This window comes from Haliotis asinina, chromosome 4 (genome assembly GCF_037392515.1).
Source record: "Haliotis asinina isolate JCU_RB_2024 chromosome 4, JCU_Hal_asi_v2, whole genome shotgun sequence".
Lineage (NCBI taxonomy): Eukaryota > Metazoa > Mollusca > Gastropoda > Lepetellida > Haliotidae > Haliotis > Haliotis asinina.
The window spans coordinates 37,845,992-37,867,271 of record NC_090283.1 but is presented as its reverse complement, the minus strand read 5'-3'; the positions used below and the strand labels follow the sequence as shown (position 1 = coordinate 37,867,271).

The window sequence follows — 21,280 nt, the reverse complement described above, 5'->3', positions numbered from 1 at the left end:
ACACGAACAGCTTGTTATCTCCCTTGCGACAGTTTGTCTTCCAGTCAGCATGGCAGGCACACAGACACATCAGTCCATACCTGACACAGACAGTCTTCAAATGGTAGTTTCTCAATCCCTATTGCCTCCATCTTCTGCATCTGTTCCTCATAGAAGTACTCCATCTCGTACATTGAGATAATTCCATCTCCATCCAGGTCCATGCAGCGGAACCAGTATTCCACACTGCAACACCAGGTGGAGATCATAAAGCTGGCTGTTATCACTACTTACTACTGGTATCCGATTAATTCAAATATTCCATGATTTGTCACAAAGACCAAACAACCAAGCAATCTATCACATTTCCTCAAAATCAAACACAAATGATTTGAGAACTACTGTTTTAATATTTTAAAAAAATGACAACAGAACAAATCTTGGAAGCTGTCAGAGCCTGACAACATGTTTAATTCTTAGAAAACTGACTTCACTTACTTAGAAGTGATGACTGAATATTTCTTGAAGATTCCAGGAAGTTTATGTTCATGACATATTAGTTATTGCTTTAAAGTAGCAAGTTCCATTGTTTCCATTGGATGTGATATTAGCAATTGCAATCTGAACAGTCTATAAATAAAACAAAAACAGCAGAGGATACTTTATACTTATCAGCAGTAACAACATGAATAGGAGACTCTGAAAAATGACATTAACCAACTTTTTTATGACTTCTTGTTGGTAATATACCAGTTATTATGTGTGGGATTTGAACCAATTCTAAACACTACTGCTTACATCTATTAACTGACAAAGAATGTCATCTCCATCACAGTCCGTTTGCAGTGATTACGTACCAATGGATTTCACTTTAAACACAACAGTAAAGTAAAAATAGAGAAATTAAGATTGCAAATCCTCATAAATTTACCTTGCCAATTGAAAATTTAAGTCTCAGAATTTTATTCAACTTAGGATAAAGTTATTTAACAAACCATCATAGATTCAAGTTGTTATGACTGGTGTGTATTACAAAGGTGTAAGCACAATAGCTGGAACAGTGAAACAATTCCATGCGCGATACGTGATCAGTGTTAACTTAGACCAACCCTACATGTTCTTGATGTTTCATTTAATGTGCATACCCCCTTGTAATATAATCAAATAAAGTGATTTGAAACAAGGTAAAATTACGAGGATTCGCAAACTTAATATAACTTTATTCAATTTATTTCTTGTTTGAAGCAAAATTCATTGGTACATTTTCACTGCAAACAGACTTTGGTAACAATGGACAAGAGAACCAATCTATCACATCAGAGGTGAGGTGAATGGGGGTAACTTTAACTTAAAAATGGATCTACCTGCAGGAAACAGACGCTTACCTGGTTGGGTGTCTCTTGTCTTCCTCAGCAATCAGAAACCACACAAACTCTGGATAGCTCATTCGACCGACTTTGAAGTTTTCCCCTCTGTAAGAGACATGGTTTTCTATCAACAATGAGTCACTCCAACTTCCAGTTGGAGATTCACATCAATGGTCTTTTTATGCAACAATCTAGTATGTACGCAAGCAATACCTTGGGAAAAGAATTATTGTATCCACTTACAGAAGTGACTGAGTTTAGTTTTATTATGCTTTTAGCAATATTCCAGCAAAACACTGTGGCAGGGCTTGATTTAGTGCGTTGCTACTTGCACCAGTTTTATTATAGCATTACATACAGTGAAAACTAGTTATTACTCAAACTTGCACCAGATGCCAGTCAATGTTTGAGAAATAAATCGACAATAAATCTAACATTATATGCATAAGTACGTCACCTCATCTTTCTTCTGAACTTTGAATAGCTATGGCACAAAACCATTGCTATTTATGTCTTGGCTATGACAGCTCTTGTAAACAGGAATCAGATGCATCTCTGTGTTGATAGTACATCAAGGACAGTACATCATGGATATATACCCATGAAGGTCCCGGGGTAGAATAGGCCTTCAGCAACCCATGCTTGCCATAAAGGCGACTATGCTTGTCGTAAGAGGCGACTAACAGGATCGGGTGGTCAGGCTTGCTGACTTGGCACATGTCATCGGTTCCCAGTTGCGCAGATCGATGTTCTTGTTGTTGATCACTGGATTGTCTGGTCCAGACTCGATTATTTACAGACTGCCGATATATAGCTGTAATATTGCTGAGTGCGGCGTAAAACTAAACTCACTCACTCACTCACATCATGGATATATGTTCATGTGCACCGTAACCTCTGTTTTTATACACTGCATTGCAACTGGAATTTACCTGGTGCAACTAGGTTTGAATCATAGGTTGCACCTGGTGCAAGTAGGTTAACATCTCTTAAATCGAGCCCTGTAGTGGGGATAACAAAAATGGGCTTCACACATTGCACCCATGTGAGAAATCAACCTGGATCTTCGGTGTGACACGTGAATGCTTTAAGCACTTTGGCCTCCCACCAGTCCCACTTACACAAACCATTTCAAGATGCAGCATGTGTGAAAACGTTATGTCTTGCATAAGAATACAAGGATCTGTGATGTTCAGGAGATTTCTTGTGGTCTGTATCACTCACCTTGTCACTGCCCCTGAGAATATCCTGTCTATCACCCTTGACGATAACGCTGTGGAGGGAAGATTCAGTGTTACACAATGGACTTAATCTGTGACATCAGAGTTTCACGTACAACACATACATGGAAAACATACAATGTAACATACAATATACACTTGTATGAAATCTTACTTAACGTAATCATAATTCACATACAAAAGTTGATGTTAAGTCCTCAAGTCCTATTGTGCTCCACGACAACTGAATGAGACAGAAAGACAATCAGTTGTCTTATGACACCACAGTCCACCATCACTTTATGGTGTTAGGCTCTGATTCATACTGCTTGATAAGAATGATTCCATGCAAGCAATATTATTTTGTGCTCCCTCTAGGGCCTCTGTATGTGTACATGTTTATTTACTTATTGTCCCCTCTCCAATGTATATATTTTACATATGCTGTGCAACACTGAGCAAGTCCCTCAGTGACTTCACCTGTGCACTATAGCAACAGCCTGACCATGATTTGGAATAACATCTTGTTCTACGAATGATAAATATATTATATATATACAGTTTCAAGAATATCCTGTGAGACATAGAAACTTCCTACCATGGAAAAAGTTACAATGGGTTATAATTAAACATCAGAGTTGTGTACCTTTTTCTTCATGTATGCATACACCTCTTAGCTGCATTTACATGTCGTGGTAGAACATGAACAAGTTTCCATGTCACTAAGTATTAGGTCATACACACAAACATTAACAGTACATACATATCTGACAAAAATACTTTTCAAAACCTGTGTCACTGTGAGACAAAATGTGACTATGTGTCAACTTTCACTGAAATAGTGACAACATCCAATAATGTTATCAGTTTTACCTGATGATGGGGCCAGAACAAGCTGTGAAATGCTGTATTTAAGAATAAAAAGAAGAAACCAAAAAATTCTCTATGTTTAACATCTGATAATGCTGGTGTAGAATTACAAAAAAAGTCAGAAGGGCTGAGTAATCCATAAGTCATATAGAAGTCCAGCATTGCTTGCAGGTGACAAGTGGAGTAGAATGAGGAGAGAATGCCGTGGGACTTACCATGGTCGTTGTGTCTGGCAAGATCTCCTCGGTCTATGAACAAGTCATGATCCTTATCCAGCTCCCAGAACTTACAGTAGATCACATAGAAATGTTCATAGGAGAAGAAATCAGTTATCTGATTAATGTCTTCCTCATCCTCAAGTAAAGCTAATGTCTGAAACACAATCATTGGACATGTTTTCATTATATTCCCATATAATTTGTTCTTTACTGAAGATTTAGAGGACAGCTGCTGGTACATACACTCCTGGACCTAGCAGATAAAGAACATCAGTATCAGTAGATTAAAGAGGGTGACTGAAGGTCTAGGGTTAAGAGAAGAACAAACACTATAACAATGTTGCACTGACATTGCTGAAAAATGGACAATAACCTGTCCTACTGTTGCAGTAAGGTTTCTGCTTACAACAGGTATGATGTACTGTTTTATTACATCCCTAGTAATTATCACACAATTCTTTTGTTGAAAATATCATTTTACTCTAGTTACCATGATAAAAGACAGGATGAAAGGACTGATTCCTGTTCTGATGAGAGTCATAAAGAGAGATGCACAAATACTCACCCTAAGTAGACTACTTTGACGTATCTCCTGTACTGTCAACCGCCCTGTCCACAACCGGTTGATGCTGAAGAACATTCGTGCTATCACCTGTAACACATCATCCACAGCCAGTATCAGAGTATGCAGGATCAACCACTTAACACATATGCATACTAAAAGAAAATCTTAAGGCATTATCACTGGATACCATCACTGGCATAATTGAGGGGCTTAAATATCACATATACTCTAGTAGGGTACAAATACAAAATCACTTGCTGACATCGTTATAAATGAAAACTAAATTAAAACTACTCATTTCGACCTCTAATTAACTTAAATCGACCTTTTTGTCAACAGTGACGCAAACGAAATTTCAACCAATCAGAGCGGCACGTCTTTGTGACGTAAGTGAGCGAGTTTAGTTTTACGCCGCACAATATTACAGCTATATGGCGGTGGTCTGTAAATAATTGAGTCTGGACTAGACAATCCAGTGATCAACAACATGAGCATCGATCTGCACAATTGGGAACCAATTATTATTTTTATTAAGTTTCAAAATGCATACAAGTATGATTATAAAGTAATTAGGATTATGAGACCAAATATAAAGACGTATATTGACAAGTGTCTACATACTGGTGAGTGAACGTTACAAATCAAGTAAATTGAGCAAGTGATGAAATTTATCGCGCAGTATTTTCACTTCGACCCCGACCTCGCTTAGGTTATGTTACAGGTTGTGTCATGCAAACTCTTTTTGATAATGATTCAAATACATATTTATGTAGTTTTGATTTTCTAACTTGATGAAAACAAACCATAATCTCATTAAATCAAATGGATTTGACTTAACGATTTTCAAAAATGGCGGCGCCCTCTCTTGGGATGAATGCGATATAAGTTTGTTTTCAACGACTTACAAAATCAAAATGGTAGTAAAATATGTATCTCATTGATGGGCATTAGGATTTTACATGACATTGCTTATAACATAACAATTTCACTCTTGGAAGCGGTCAATACGAGGGGTCAATATAATATTACTTATGATAATATTGTCACTTCGACCACAACCTCATTTCCGAGGAAGAAAGCGTTATATCCATGCAAAATCCTTTTGATCAACAATGTGTAGTAAGCAGTCTTGATTTTATAAACTCGATGAAACTTGAATTCCATTTTCTATCCTGGAAGCGTGGTAGGGGGCAAACCATCCGATTAAGTATATACCACAGGCTTCCACAACGCTCACTTCGCACACACTAACAACCAATTTAAGCACAAACTACGTGGTCCAGTGGAAATCTGTGCATCGTGACACCATCACCCAACCCCAAGGAACAACTGACGTCAACACAACAATTCGGCATGTCTTTGGTGACGTCGAGAAATCAGCAAAATGACGAGCTTCCAACACATTTTCTATATATTTAACTGAAAATCGTTCCTTCTATGACGTCACTGTAGTGCCCTGGCGACAGAGTTACGTAACCTGTCTGCGGTTTCTTTTGCAGGCAAGAGAGAAGCAGAGACAGCCTTTTAGCAACTTTTGAGCGCTTGGTATTAATTAACCACAAGTTTGATTTTTAAAAAATGGTGTTCCGTTTATGACTAGCCAGAAGTCTTTCATATGCAGTGATAAAAAGAATACCAAAAAATTGAGTTTAGTTGTTCTTTAAACTTTACAGTGAAAACATCAATCTCAAATACCTTTCAATGGCATTTAGAAGTTGTTGTATATCGATATAGATAGATATAGGATATTTATATAGCGAACATATATATGCACTAGTGCATGCTCAGCTCACCCACCATGTCCCCATCACCAAGATATCTTATGCATTAAGCTTCTTTATTAAGAATAAGTCTTACATTAGAGAGATATTACATTGTGAAAGTGTGCATGTGGAAGACAGGAGTCTCTTACCGTATTTATATATCTAGAATGGAATTCTGGAGCTTCTTGGAGGAAACTAAGCCCTGGGTGAGATTCCACTACATCCTGAAACATGATATATCATGGATAGAAGTAAATACCACAAGGACATGTACCATTCAAAGTCTATCGAGTATGAAGCTTTGACTAAGACTGAAGAGAAAAGCAGAACACAATAGGGTAACCATTTAATTTCATGATAAACAGAGTCATGCAGTCACAAGCATGATGTGCACAGTAGGGCTGCTACAATACCCTCACATAGAACCATAGCCCTTCATGAATGTAATTCATTATTCGTGGTCACCAGAACCAAATATGAATGAATATTTACAATTTTGATTTGAGACCTTATAAAAGTGAGATATGCAAGACGTAAGTGATTGAGTTTAGTGACCAGCAACATGAGCATCAATCTGCACAATTGGGAACTGATGACATGAGTCAACCATGTCAGCGAACCTGACCATACGATCCCATTAGTCGACGTTTACAACAAGCACAGTCGCCATTCATGGTCATCTTCAAGGTAGTTACTTCATTTATCTCCCTAACCTGTACCAGCAAACCTGTAGTTATAGAATATCTTTGCTCTACCTTTACATGAGGCAGGCATTTTTAGCAATTATTTTCCCTACCTGTAATAGCAATAGGTAATTACACAATATGTTTTCTCTTCTTTGAGTGGAGTAACTTTAATGCTGGGCAACAGCACAAGGATCTGTATCGAATTGTTGCACTCACCAAATAAAGAACTTGTCATCCATGGATTACTTTCCCCACCTGTACATAAGGTATCTCCAAGGGAGTTAAACATTTATTTCCCCTACCTGTACAAGAGGCAGGTTGTTACAGAATTTATTTCCCCTACCTCTATAAGAGGTGGGTTGTTACAGCATGTAGTTCCCTACGTGTACAAGAGGCAGGTAGTTACAGCATTTATTACCCCAACTTATACAAGAGGCAGGTTGTTACAGCATTTATTTCCCCTACCTGTACAAGAAACAGGTTGTTACAGTATTTACTTCCCTATCTGTACAAAAAACAGGTTGTTACAGTATTTAATTCCCTACCTGTACAAGAGGCAGGTTGTTACAGCATTTATTTCCCTACCTGTACAAGAAACAGGTTGTTACAGTATTTAATTCCCTACCTGTACAAGAGGCAGGTTGTTACAGTATTTAATTCCCTACCTGTACAAGAAACAGGTTGTTACAGCATTTATTTCCCCTACCTGTACAAGAAACAGGCTGTTACAGTATCTAATTCCCTACCTGTACAAGAAACAGGTTGTTACAGTATTTAATTCCCTACCTGTACAAGAGGCAGGTTGTTACAGTATTTAATTCCCTACCTGTACAAGAGGCAGGTTGTTACAGTATTTAATTCCCTACCTGTACAAGAAACAGGTTGTTACAGTATTTAATTCCCTACCTGTACAAGAGGCAGGTTGTTACAGTATTTAATTCCCTACCTGTACAAGAAACAGGTTGTTACAGTATTTAATTCCCTACCTGTACAAGAGGCAGGTTGTTACAGCATTTATTTCCCTACCTGTACAAGAAACAGGTTGTTACAGTATTTAATTCCCTACCTGTACAAGAGGCAGGTTGTTACAGTATTTAATTCCCTACCTGTACAAGAGGCAGGTTGTTACAGTATTTAATTCCCTACCTGTACAAGAAACAGGTTGTTACAGTATTTAATTCCCTACCTGTACAAGAGGCAGGTTGTTACAGTATTTAATTCCCTACCTGTACAAGAAACAGGTTGTTACAGTATTTAATTCCCTACCTGTACAAGAGGCAGGTTGTTACAGTATTTAATTCCCTACCTGTACAAGAAACAGGTTGTTACAGTATTTAATTCCCTACCTGTACAAGAAACAGGTTGTTACAGTATTTAATTCCCTACCTGTACAAGAGGCAGGTTGTTACAGTATTTAATTCCCTACCTGTACAAGAAACAGGTTGTTACAGTATTTAATTCCCTACCTGTACAAGAGGCAGGTTGTTACAGTATTTAATTCCCTACCTGTACAAGAGGCACAAGATCCTCATCATCAATGTAGTTACAGTTGGGTTTTGCCAAGAGTTTGACAAACCGTGATGCCTCATCATGGTAACTCTCCATCAGCCTGCAACAGTCAAACACAACAACTGTGGTGTATGTGTTACGTAAAAACTAGTAAAGAAGCTACTGTGAGTAACCATTAACCTTGAGACCTGTCAGTATTTAGTTGTTAGTGTTCATACTGGTCCATATCAGTGGGATTGTGTGGATTACATGCACGTGTATATGCTGTAGCATATCAGCAAGCAAGGAGTTAATGATTCCATCCAATGGGATAGATCAGTTCAGCTGCAGAAGGACACAGCTGCCATGTGCATTCAGCCTCTCCCAAGGAACATATATAGTGTCAGAAAAGAAAGTTCAAATTCAGGAAAAACGGTACTTCATGTTTTACCATCCATCCACAAGTCAGAAACTGGTGTATTTTCTATTTTCATATCTTCAGAAGTTAGACATGTGTATTAAGTTACATTTTTTACAATGTTTTGAGCTTTGCCTTGAGACCCCGCTCCTGACAGCTGTTAAAGGAAACTTGAAACTGTTTCTCTAGGACAACATTTTACACGAACAAGTTTCGGCATATTGGGGAAGTCTGCAACCATTAAAAGATATATGTTCAAATATGCTATATGAAAATGTCACTAATTTGTTGATGCGTTTTTCACACAAAGCTCTTCTTTCTTATATGTGAAACAATTTTTTGTTTGCAATTTGTTTCACAACTTTTTATCAGCAGTCTGCAACATCAATCCTTTGGCAGACATGTACCAGCCTTATGTCAGGATGACTTATCATGAGGTACTTACATGCAATCATAGGTTCCTTGCATTTTGTTTGTGTTGAGTATATGTTCAGCAATAACACAAAGGATTAACAGCTCAGATATAGGCACCGCTAAACTCCTTATTTCCTATCTACTTTAATTTACAAATCTTTGGACCAGCCATCACCCATTTTTATCCGAAAAGGATTTAACAATTTTGACTTCCAGAAAATCTAGTGAGAGAAAGTTCTGGAAAAGTTTTCAAAGTTAAGTTGGTTACACATTATGTAAGTTGTGAGAGTGTCCTGCTGCCAAGGAGGAATCTTGGATGTTGCTCTGTGTAGACAGAACACCACGTGGCCAGACACACTTCCCTGCAACCAGCTCAACTCTGCTGTAGCATGGCAGGCAACAGCACATTTGGCCAATTACAAATGTCTTTCAGATTACTGCTGATGTCACACAGAAACAGATGCTCCAACACAATTCATACTGTCTAATCATTCATCATGTTGTCTTTCAATAGCTCGACATCTACACTAATTATCAGTACATACACAAAGAAAATCTGTATTAGGATTTCACTCAAACAGAAGCTACAAATATATCCTAAAGTCCCAAAGGTAATAAATCAAAACAAATGTTTGTAATGTCTTCCAGCTGGTAGGAATTAAAAAAATACTCAGATGTGAGGTTCACCATTATCAAACCTCTACAGAGGTTGATGCTGTTGATACTGTATTTTCATTTCACATTCTGAAAAAAAAAAGGTTGGCAGCTCAAGATTTCACAACATGAAAGTACTCCACCTAATCTCTCAGCCACTTAAATAAGATGATAAAAATAAAGCGCAGAATCTTTAATGAAAACATTCTCACTTCTTCCACATAGAGGCAAACATCTGGTAGGTAATATATCCCTGCTTATCTCCCCCTGATCCTCGGAACAGCGGGCACTTCCAGTAGAACGGAACACCACAAGCCTGAAAAAAGCAACAATTGTATCTGTACACATACAGTAATTCAAGAAACATGTGGACTGCAACTGCACACTTAAAGAATCTGATGCATTTAACACACATGATTCTAAACAAAGGCCGTTAAAATACAATTTGGCATGCATATGGAGATTTGAACAGCCATTAGAAGACCCAGTAGTGTGCTGGGTTAAAACAGATCCTCCTGTACTTGTCAGAAGGAAAGTCCCTGCTAAAATGACAAACACCACAAGAAGGAAACGTTACGGTTAATATGCACACATGTAAAGACAATAGTGCTAAATGCTATAATGACAATAAAGCATAGCTTAAACTGATAAGTTTTCATTATCCTAAAGTTAATGTGAGAATCTTTATTCTACAGGGGATAAAACCGACGTGACTAGAGAAACAATGAGTAATACCCACTTGTATTTACAAAAGGGAATTCACTGACGCAGTGTGGATACCATATCACATAACTGTTGAACTGCCAAACCCCAAATATCTGTGCACAAAAAGGCTACCAGCATTTCTTTAAAACAAATATAAAAGAAACATACATAACACATAAGACATGAAAGTCCTGTGTGAATATTACACTGTATAAGGCAGTATTTTAGCACTGTGAAACATTAGGAAAAACCTCTGCCTTCAGTGTAGCAACAAGCCACACAACCAGTCCAGACATTGGCAACAATCCCCACCATCAGGTCAGACTGCACTTGCAACAATCCCCACCATCAGGTCAGACTGCACTGGCAACAATCCCCACCATCAGGTCAGACTCCACTGGCAACAATCCCCACCATCAGGACAGAGTGTACAAGCAACAATCCACACCATCAGTACAGACTTCACAGGCAACAATCCCCACCATCAGGTCAGACTCCACTGGCAACAATCCCCACCATCAGGTCAGACTCCACTGGCAACAATCCCCACCATCAGGTCAGACTGCACTTGCAACAATCCATACCATAAGGACAGACTCCACTGGCAACAATCCACACCACCAGTACAGATATTATTGGTAACAAGCCACACCATCAGGACAGACTACACTTGCAACAATCAACACCATCAGGACAGACTGCACTGCAACAATCCCCACCATCAGGTCAGACTGTTCTGGCAACAATCGATACCATCAGGACAGATAGCACTTGCAACAATCCCCACCATCAGGACAGACTGCACTGCAACAATCCCCACCATCAGGTCAGACTGTTTGGGCAACAATCAACACCATCAGGTCAGACTGTACTGGTAACAATCCCCACCATCAGGACAGATAGCACTTGCAACAATCCCCACCATCAGGACAGATAGCACTTGCAACAATCCCCACCATCAAGTCAGACTGTACTAGCAACAATCCCCACCATCAGGTCAGACTGTACTGGCAACAATCCTTACCATCAAGTCAGACTGTACTGGCAACAATCCCCACCATCAGGACAGATAGCACTTGAAACAATCCCCACCATCAGGGCAGATAGCACTTGCAACAATCCCTACCATCAGGTCAGACTGTACTGGCAAGCATATACAACATCAGGGAAGACACCAGGAGGAACAATCTATAACATGAGCATCAATCTGCGCAAATGGGAACCACTGACATGAGTCAACCAAGTTAGCTAGTCTGACTGCAAGATCCCGTTAGTCACCTCTTGCAAAAAGCATCATCACCTGTTGTAACAAGCCTGGGTTGCTGAAGGCCTATTCTACCTCGGACCTTCACAGGTCTCAAAAACTACCCAGTGTATCATATTAATATTTTGTCACATGATGGATCATGATGTCACATGTCGGTCACATGACTCTATTTTTAATCCACTTGTCTGATACATATTCTGTCATGGGGAAATTGCCTGATTTGTCTCAGTCACTTAGGAAATTAATTGCGAAAAAGCTTCAAAGTGGTGAAAAATGTTCTAATATTGCAAGATTCTCTGAAATGGTTCGAAGCAGCATATATTCAGTGGTAAAGCGGTTTAATCAACATGGATCAGTCAAAAATGCTCTCAGAACACGTCCTATGAAGAAACTGATGCCTCGTGACAATTGACAAATTTTGAGGTTGGTGAGAGAAAATAGGATTTCACTACAATGGGGCAACACATGTATAGGTGAGGACTGTAAGGAAACGATTATATGAAAATATATTTCACAGATGTGTTCTTAGAAAGAAAATCTGACTTTGTGACGATGATGTCAGAAATCGTTCGGCCTGGGCAAGAGGTTCAAATGATACCATACACAGAATAATTTATCATTTCAGAAAACAATAATATTTTTGTTTGGAGACAGCCCAGTGAAGAATACCTCCTGAAATGTCTTTATCCGGGATGACAGCTAAGCATCAGGTTGATGATGTGGGGTTGTAGCACATGTCATAGTGCTGGTACCATTTGCAACTTCTGTTGCTAATGGCAAACGTATATGTTCAAAAATGCACAGAAATCTTCAATGATACACCTTTGCCCATTGTAGCCAGATACTTTGTGGTAAAACACTACACACTCCATGACGACAGCGGCCTCATATATCAGGACCGTGTCGTTCAAGATAACAAGCGACAAAATGACATTACAGGAATGATGTGGCCTGCACAGAATCATGATGCAAATATTATTAAGAACTGTTGGCTATACCTGAAGAATAGACTTCAGGGATGCCGAAAATACATTCAGTCAGCTCCAATTTGGAACACAAAGTGCGGGACATATAGGAAAATATTCCCCTCACTTTCATCAGAAATCGTTATTCATCGGTTCTAAGGCAAATGTTGAAAAGCAAGGGACACATCACAAAATATTGAGCTAAGACTGCTTATAGTTAATGAGTTATGACAATTTGAATGCCTGCATAAGTTTCTAAGAAATAAATCCGCCATGTTTGTACGTAATAAAATGCCCACCTGCTGTAAATCAGAGCAGACAGCAGTGGCAAAAATATACAATATTAGGGTAGACAGCAGTAGTAACAATAGCACCAATATACCACATCAGGGTAGACAACAATAGCAACAATCTACTAGATCAGGGTAGCAACAACCCATGACATCAAGGTAGACAGACGGTGGTAGAAATGATCTTCTACTTTCTTCCCAGGTCTGATGTACACAGTGGATCACCTAACTCCTGTGAGTGACTGGCATGTTACAGACTGTTTATATACAGGGGCAAAGATGCGGCAAAGATGCGAGCAACCAGTGGACCATGGAGGACGTGACATTTTTGTGTAGCTGAACTAACATATCGGTTCAAACAGCAGCAGGAAGTTAGGGAGAATCAGTGGATGGAGACACTCAGTGGAAAGCATAAATATTACTGGCCTTCCACAGAAAAATAATCATGTATCTGCTGTTTTTCAGTTAGTTCCTGTTCCTGTTTACGGAACTGTAAACTGACAGAATTGACTGTTCTGTGTAACCTGCACTAACTTTAACTCAATACTAGTATTCATTGTCATATTTATTCTACTTCTTTCATCAGCTGACCAGCATGTAATAATAAATTTGTCTTACTATATCAATTATGCTGATATCTGATATAAAGCTTTGTAGACCCATCATATTTCACCACTTGTTTCACTACTTGTATGTAATTTCCTGCCTGTAACACAACTTGCTGTCTGGATCACTAATTCCTACTTATCATTCTATATGTATAATGTATGTATAACTCCAATGTATATGGGCTGGAGGCTATTTTGTACAATAAACATCTTTTGAATCTTTGACTTGGACATTAACACCTTTTATATTCATGATTTAGGAATGTCTCTTCTGTGCTTCACTGAAACCAACTGATCTTTAGTACTGCCACAACCAAAGGTATAACCCTCACCAATGGCCCTTAGTAAAGCTGAAGCTGACACTACACTGATACTTATTACCATTTCAGATCTGTGTGGAAAGTCAAATATATTGCCATGGCAGCATGATTTATGGAATTACTCAAGCCTGACTATTTGCAATTAGCATCAAATGCCAATACTCTACTCTTGTTCAAGTGCTCTGATTGGCAAGTGGCTTTAAATCATCAAAAGTGGTTTTGAACCTCAACTCCCTCACTGAATTAATTGCCTAACCACGCCATTGCTCTAACATGAGAAAGCTGTGTGAATCAGAGCACTCGCCACATCAACATGATACAGGCCAGTTCTCTGTATTGTCATTCAAGTATACAACACATGAATCCTCTCTAGCATTGATATCACCACTTTCTTTGTAGCAAGTGACATACACATTTAAAAGCCTCCTTACAAAATCTGTACCATATGTGCTAGAGATGAATTATGGCTTGTTTATAGAGAACTTGTCACAGTTCAGTACAGAACACTGTAAGCCTGCTGCTGGGAGGTCATTCACAGCATGGATTTAGTTTAAATACACCATCAAGCAAATACAGGATTTAGGAGGCAACCATCTTTAATGACAGTCATAATGCCATGGTCTGCCAGAAGACACTACTTACTGAGGAATAACACTAAATGGGACAGACTTGCACAAGGCACTAAGGCAATAATTATCAGTTTCAACTCAATTTCTAGGTCATATATTAAGAACAGGTACAACTATCTACACCTGACAGTTTTAGTACAGAACTACATCCATGGACTTCACCCTATGTACAGACTTGGAGTAAAACTACTACACAGAGAGCCTGACCATCTCCATATAATGGTCCAGAATCGGTGTAGAAAGGTTATTTGGAAAAGTCATGAAATATCGAGATGTGAAAACTAGTAAAAACTTGCACAACAAAATGAACAAGAGCTTTTTGAAAACAGGACATTTTAGTTTCAACTTGGTGTTCAGGATAATTAGAAAATGTCTGTAGGTTACTGCCAGAAAGAATGATACACAATGTCAGCTAAGAGGTTTTAAGTCAAACAGTAAAATAACAGTAACAGTGAAACAGGTTACTGGGAAACAGTGATCTTTTGTTAAACCTAATTTGGACCACAGTGCTGACTCTCACCTTTGCTATAAGGCCCATCTGTTGCTTGTAAGCTTTTCCACCTTCCAAGTTAGAGAATTCCTGAGCCACTTTCTGTAATACAGAGTCTGTGTTGTCAATTTTGGGCGGTCGTCCCATTGGGAAGTAAAATTTGGGAATATTGGCACTACTGTGAACACTAGTCCTTGGTGTTGGCAAGTCCCGCCTCTTGGGCTTATTTTCCTTGTCCTCTGTCGAGTGGGGCACAATGACTGGACGGCTGTTTGGCTCTTTGTCTTTCTCTGGAGGATGCTCATCTCGTAAAATGCTCTGCAGACTATCTTCCTTCGCATTTGACACAGCTGGCTGCAAAAATACAGAAGAGATCACAAAGTTGTTCATAAACAAATCATATAATACACTAAATGATACAAAAGTAACATGTATGTCCTAGTTCAGGAAGAACAATAATATGGTTACAGGTAAGTGAGTAAATTGGGCCTATGGTCAGTTTGAACTCTAGTCAAGTTACATCATCACAGTGTGTTATCCTCTTAATAGGATGAAAGCCCAATGCAAGTCTGAGCTGCTTTGGGGTATCCCTGAGCATGATCAAGATGCCAATGAAGCAGCTATACCATGATACTTTAGGTATCCCATGAAAGAGCACAACCATCTGCACATGTCAGTAAATAGTGACAACCATCTGTACATGTCAGTGAACAGTCACAGCCCTCCGTACATGTCAGTGAACAGTCACAACCATCCGTACATGTCAGTGAACAGTCACAACCATCCGTACATGTCAGTGAACAGTCACAAGCATCCATACATGTCAGTGAACAGTCACAGCCCTCCGTACATGTCAGTGAACAGTCACAACCATCCGTACATGTCAGTGAACAGTCACAAGCATCCGTACATGTAAGTGAACAGTCACAACCATCCGTGCATGTCAGTGAACAGTCACAGCCATCTGTACATGTCAGTGAACAGTCACAGCCATCTGTACATGTCAGTGAATAGTCACAACCGTCTTGTCTGTACAAGACGATAACAGTGGGTGGACATTTCAATAAGAAATTGCTTGTGATTGCTTGACATCTTACTGGATTTGGGGATCATGTCTCAGTAACAGAGTACTCTACCTCACTGGCAGTACAATAGACATGGTTTGTGGTCAATTATGAGTTGAATGATGTCCCTGATTTTGAATATTTTTCAAGTTAATGATGAAGCAAGCTGTCTCTGGTCATGTTAGTGTTTACTGATTATTAGGATTGTCTTCAATGTATGTGTACACCATTGATTTATCTCTTTACCTCCATAAAAGCTGAAATTTATTGAAGTCAATTTTAACTTGACAGGTCACAACTGATAAATTAAGGCCACATGCACTCAATCTCAAAATGTAAATCATTATGCAAAGCATCAGCCTTAACAACTAGAGGCTGACTTTTTCCCTGCCCTGTGCGAGCATCCCATAAGTATGATGATCCATAACTGGTAGCATGTCAAAACTCAAACAGATGAATTCTAAAAGATGATGTGAAGGTGATCATTTAAAAATCCCCCATAGAAAACTGTAACATAAAACTGCAGAAAAATAATATGATGACTCATGCATGTGAATGAGCAAGAAAAGTTCAAAGCTAAACCATACATGCTACACCTCCTTCTCCCCCTCCTGTGCCAGGCTCCATACATATCTAGCTGGTCAGTGCTACAACATCGCAGTGTACTGTTTATACCATCAACATTACACACAGGAAACAATTCAATAACCTATTCCTCATGGATATTACTGTCTGGGAACAATGACTGAAATTGGAAAAATAAGAAGTTCCATAAGTCATAAAACTAGATCAGTTAGGCAGAAAACCGTCAAAGCATTAAAGTTGTCATTACAAAATCCTACAAGCCTCTAGATGACTTCCTGAGCAAATCAGTAATCATCCACTGGTAACACAGACCCTTGGTCTATGGCTATAGTGTACTCTTACAGCATGGATTCAGTCTTTAGTATTGTTTGCACTTACGAGTAACCAATTTTGCTTAAATACTCCTTCAAGCGACATTTGTTTTCAGTTTTATCCTAAGTGTGTGACATATCACAAAACACGCCAGTAATACACGTCACAAGTTTTTACACTAAAAGATTCTGAAGTCATCAATTCAAAGTCAACAGGGATATGGTGAATAATTTTGTGTATTTTATGTCAATCCACAGTGGATCTATGAAAGCAACAAGTGGCCAAATATTTCAGTGACTTGTGTCCATGAAAAGCTGCAGCTATCAAGTAGAGGGTTGAGTTTAGCCATCAGCCAAGGCCTACTCATCACTGAAGGGGTAATCCATGCAGCCCTGAGATGTCAATTAACATACAGATTGGTGCAGCCGCAGCAGCACCGTCACTCTCACTTACTCACACAACCTAATTCCCTGGCTATGAATCAGGCACCATGGCCCCTACAACTGTAACGCAAGGAGGATTTCAACTTTCTGCAGTTTTCATCAAGACATCATGAAATGTTTGAACAAACACAATTACTAAAAGCCACAACAGCAACTTCTGAACTAACATTATTAAACATTTTCAGATGAAGAAATTAATGTAGCTGTACAGATATTCAACAATGTTCATATTACCAATTACTCCCTTGTTACACTGACAAAGAGCAATAAAAGTTGGCGTTTTACAACAAAACACTTGCACTTCAGGTAGCTTGTAAATGTTTTGATGCTATCAGAAAGTGAATACCATGTGTTACAAGCTCTACAATCACCAGGACATCTGGAAAGTGCAGGGGTGAAACTGGCCTCTCATCTCAAAGGTCAGATAGGGTCAGCCAAGGCCAGTGTTGAAGCTGACGAGCATGTTGCAGAAGGTGCCAGCCATCTTACACTAAACACAGCCCCACAACAAGTCCACTGTAAAGCCAATATTTACTGGTCAAGTCAGTCCTTCATACAAACATAATAAGCATATAGAGAAGCATCCCATGGCTGGCTACAAGGAATGGGTGGGAGATACTGGTTGGAAACTAAGAAAACTACACTTCCTGCTCATAGACCTTATACCATCACCCAGTCAAGAGACTGGCCTGCGTGGGGGAATAATGTGTGTACACTGTCTTTCTGTGTCTGTATGTACAGGTGTGTTCCTGTGTCTGTGTTCCCATTTGCATGCATGTCATGGTGTTCCTGTGTCTGTAAGTGTATGTGTGCATGTAGTTGTGTTCCTGTGTCTGTATCTGTGTGTGTGTCACTGTGTTCCCGTCTGTATGTGCATGTATGGCACTGAGATTCAGTGTCTGTACATGTATGTTTTTGTTTCACTGTGTTCCTGCGTCTGTATGTGCATGTGTGGCACTGTTCCTGTGCTTGTAAGTGTGCATGTGTCACTATGTTCATGTGACTGTATGTGCGTGTGTGACACTGTGTTCCTGTGTCTGTATGTGTGAGTCACTGTGTGCCTGTGTCTATGTGTTTGTGGTCATGTGTTCGTGTGTCTGTATGTGTGAGTGTCACTGTGTTCCTGTCTGTATGTGTGTGTGTGGCACTTTGCTCTTGTGTCTATATGTGTGTGGCACCATGTTCCTGTGTCTGTATGTGCGTGTGTGTCACTGTGTTCCTGTGTCTGTGTATATGTGCATGTCATTATGTTCCTGTGGCTGTCACTGCATTCCTGTGTCTGTGTATGGGTATGTGTCCTGTGTCTGTGTGTCACAGTGTTTCTTAGTGCATGGGGACGAGGGGGTAAGAGGGGAGAGAGAGGATGAGGAAAGGGACAAGGCGTGTGTGTGTGTGTGTGTGTCTCTCTCTCTGTGTGTGTGTGTGTGTGTGTGTGTGTGTGTGTGTGTGTGTGTGTGTGTGAGAGAGAGAGAGAGACAATGTTAATATGTGTGGCCCTACGAGTGTGTTTATATCACTGATCAAATGACTTTGTGTGTGGATGAAGTCAAGTGTTATTTTGTGGTGCAAACTCTCACTGAAAAATACCTATACACTGCACTAAATTCTAATTATGAAGATTATTGACAGATTGGTATGATCATATTAAGTAGTGATAACAGATTTCTTTCTGTTATCCAGATTTCATCTACAAAGTCATGTGATGTAGCCTGATGCCTACAGTAGCTTGTCTGTCTGCTGCACTGAAATATCTACATGACATGTCTTCTTCTTACATAAAATAGGTAAGTCACACGCTGTGAAGGAGATTAATGACTACCTCCTTGCTCATCCTCACAACACTACAATGTCAGAAAACAGTCAATCTAAAGAGCCAAATACATCCCCCTACCCTTCAAGCAATATCAGCCTTCTACTCTAGTTTCTTTCGTACAAAAACACAAGATGCACACCTCCAACAGTTCAGCTACAGACTGAGCCAAATACTAAACAACACCAAGCATAAGGTGATGTGGAAACTAATATAAGTTACTGCAAGCCTATCCTGACCATTCACTGATGGTAAACTTGAGATTGCATGACTAGATTCACAGACTACAACAAACCAAAACAAACCACAAAACCTAATCCTTCGAGAAACCTCTCAGTATCTGGGAATACATCCAATATGCTCTCCAGTGTCTTCCAATCTGAGTACAAGTCTGCTCCAACCTCCCCAAGACTGTATGGCTTTAACAGAGGCTCCAGCATCTATTGATACCACGCAAGGCAGGTATTTAGACCAGCAAGTAACACAACACACACATACACACACAATGCTAAAAATAGATGCATGAGGATATTCTTGTCTGTTGCATGTAAATCTGAAGTACAAGACTTGTGTATTAGTCAAGTATCACATTCAGTGCATGGAAACCACAAGCATCTACCAATATCCAGCTTCAACATGATTAATAACCTTGATAATAACAGCTCAACAATATGAAATCTGGAACCTTGTCCTTTAAATTATCTTGTCAAACATCAAGCGGCTGTGATTAAAACTGTGCATTTGGAAAATATCAAACCCAACACGGCAGGTGTAACTCTTGCCAACTGTGTTTCAGCCTCTGGACTCCAGGCAAGATATTTCTGAACTGTTATCAGTGGGACTTTGGTCACCATAATGCCATGAAGAACATGAAGCAATTACAGCACATTTATCTCAAGACATGCTACCCATTACACCACAATAACTAGGCGTCAGCAGACAAAATGGAACCCTATCTGCATCTAAATAAACGGATCAGTATAACATATTCATAATTCTTTATAAACCTCTTCATAATTCAAAACTACACCAGTGGTAAAGTGATCCTTAATATATGATGATATGTGTTGGATGACTGCAGAATAGAACGATCCAGTCCAGGCCGATAAGCCCCGCTCACTTCATTTTTTGACGCTGGGGGGACAACCTCTGACAATGGCGTCACCTCCGGCGAAACGTACGTAATTGAGAACTGTGTTGATGAATTCTCTTTGTGGTACTTTGGTATCAGTCGTTTGTGAATGATATTTAAAGGGGAAAGTTTTATGGATTTTATTTTTAATATATCTTATTTGACAGACTTTAATTAGCGAGTGAAAATGAGTTATATGACCGATGAAAAATAGTCTCGTGTTGGAAGCGTATTTTTTGTCGAAATAATTAATCTATCTGGCATTTCACGTCCGTCTAAGATACTAGCAGGGAAGTGAAACTGAAGTATGTTATTTGTTTCTTTACCTCTAGACTCCCATCGTAATTCTACAATAAACCGGGATCACAACAAGTTCAAGCTGCAGATCGTTTCGATATCTATAAATAGATTGTCAACACTGCGCGAGGAACTTTCAGTTCGATCTCTTATCCGATGTTCAAATTTAGTTCAATCACTTATGTGAAATCATGGGTTTACACCTTTGAGTAATAAACCAGAAAAATATTTCCATACTAGTAGAAACATACTCAGAAGCAAATATTCAGCAGCTAATCTTCAGTAAATCTCAGTAAAATTTCCCTCTTCAAATCTGTACACCATCCTAAAATGACACTTAATATATGGAAATATATTTTTTTAATCATCCTATTCTTCAATTTATTTTTCTGTGTGAACGTTGTTGTGGAATCCTAATTTACAAACTTTCACAACTCCTGGACTTCATGAACTGCTAGCGTTTATGTTCAGGTACATAACACCACCATAACACTGAAGATCCAAGATACACTCTGCATCTGTACACTGACCCATCTTTCAGAAACAATAAAATCCCTGAACAGAGGATCCACAGTTACCAAAACAGTTAACTAGGTTTCTTCAGAGATAATTACTAATGGACATAAGGTGCAAAGGATATCTCCAAAATTCAAAGCATTTTGTCAAAAAAATTACATATGTACATAAAAATAAAATAAAATAATAATAATAAAATTACATA

At 39.1% G+C, this 21,280-nt stretch overlaps 1 protein-coding gene across 3 annotated transcripts in view; it reads right to left on the bottom strand.

Annotated features, from left to right (window-relative positions):
• Window positions 1-21,280, bottom strand: part of LOC137281536 (serine/threonine-protein phosphatase 2A regulatory subunit B'' subunit beta-like) — a 66,145-nt gene that overhangs the window by 10,947 nt on the left and 33,918 nt on the right. For all 3 annotated transcript variants that reach the window (XM_067812823.1, XM_067812824.1, XM_067812822.1), the window contains 9 exons: window positions 14,947-15,270; window positions 9,855-9,958; window positions 8,175-8,277; window positions 6,132-6,206; window positions 4,220-4,306; window positions 3,652-3,808; window positions 2,571-2,619; window positions 1,365-1,451; window positions 81-225 (listed from right to left, as the gene is read on the bottom strand). In XM_067812823.1, coding sequence (XP_067668924.1) covers window positions 81-225; window positions 1,365-1,451; window positions 2,571-2,619; window positions 3,652-3,808; window positions 4,220-4,306; window positions 6,132-6,206; window positions 8,175-8,277; window positions 9,855-9,958; window positions 14,947-15,270 — 1,131 coding nt within the window. The remainder of the gene's footprint in view (window positions 1-80; window positions 226-1,364; window positions 1,452-2,570; window positions 2,620-3,651; window positions 3,809-4,219; window positions 4,307-6,131; window positions 6,207-8,174; window positions 8,278-9,854; window positions 9,959-14,946; window positions 15,271-21,280) is intronic.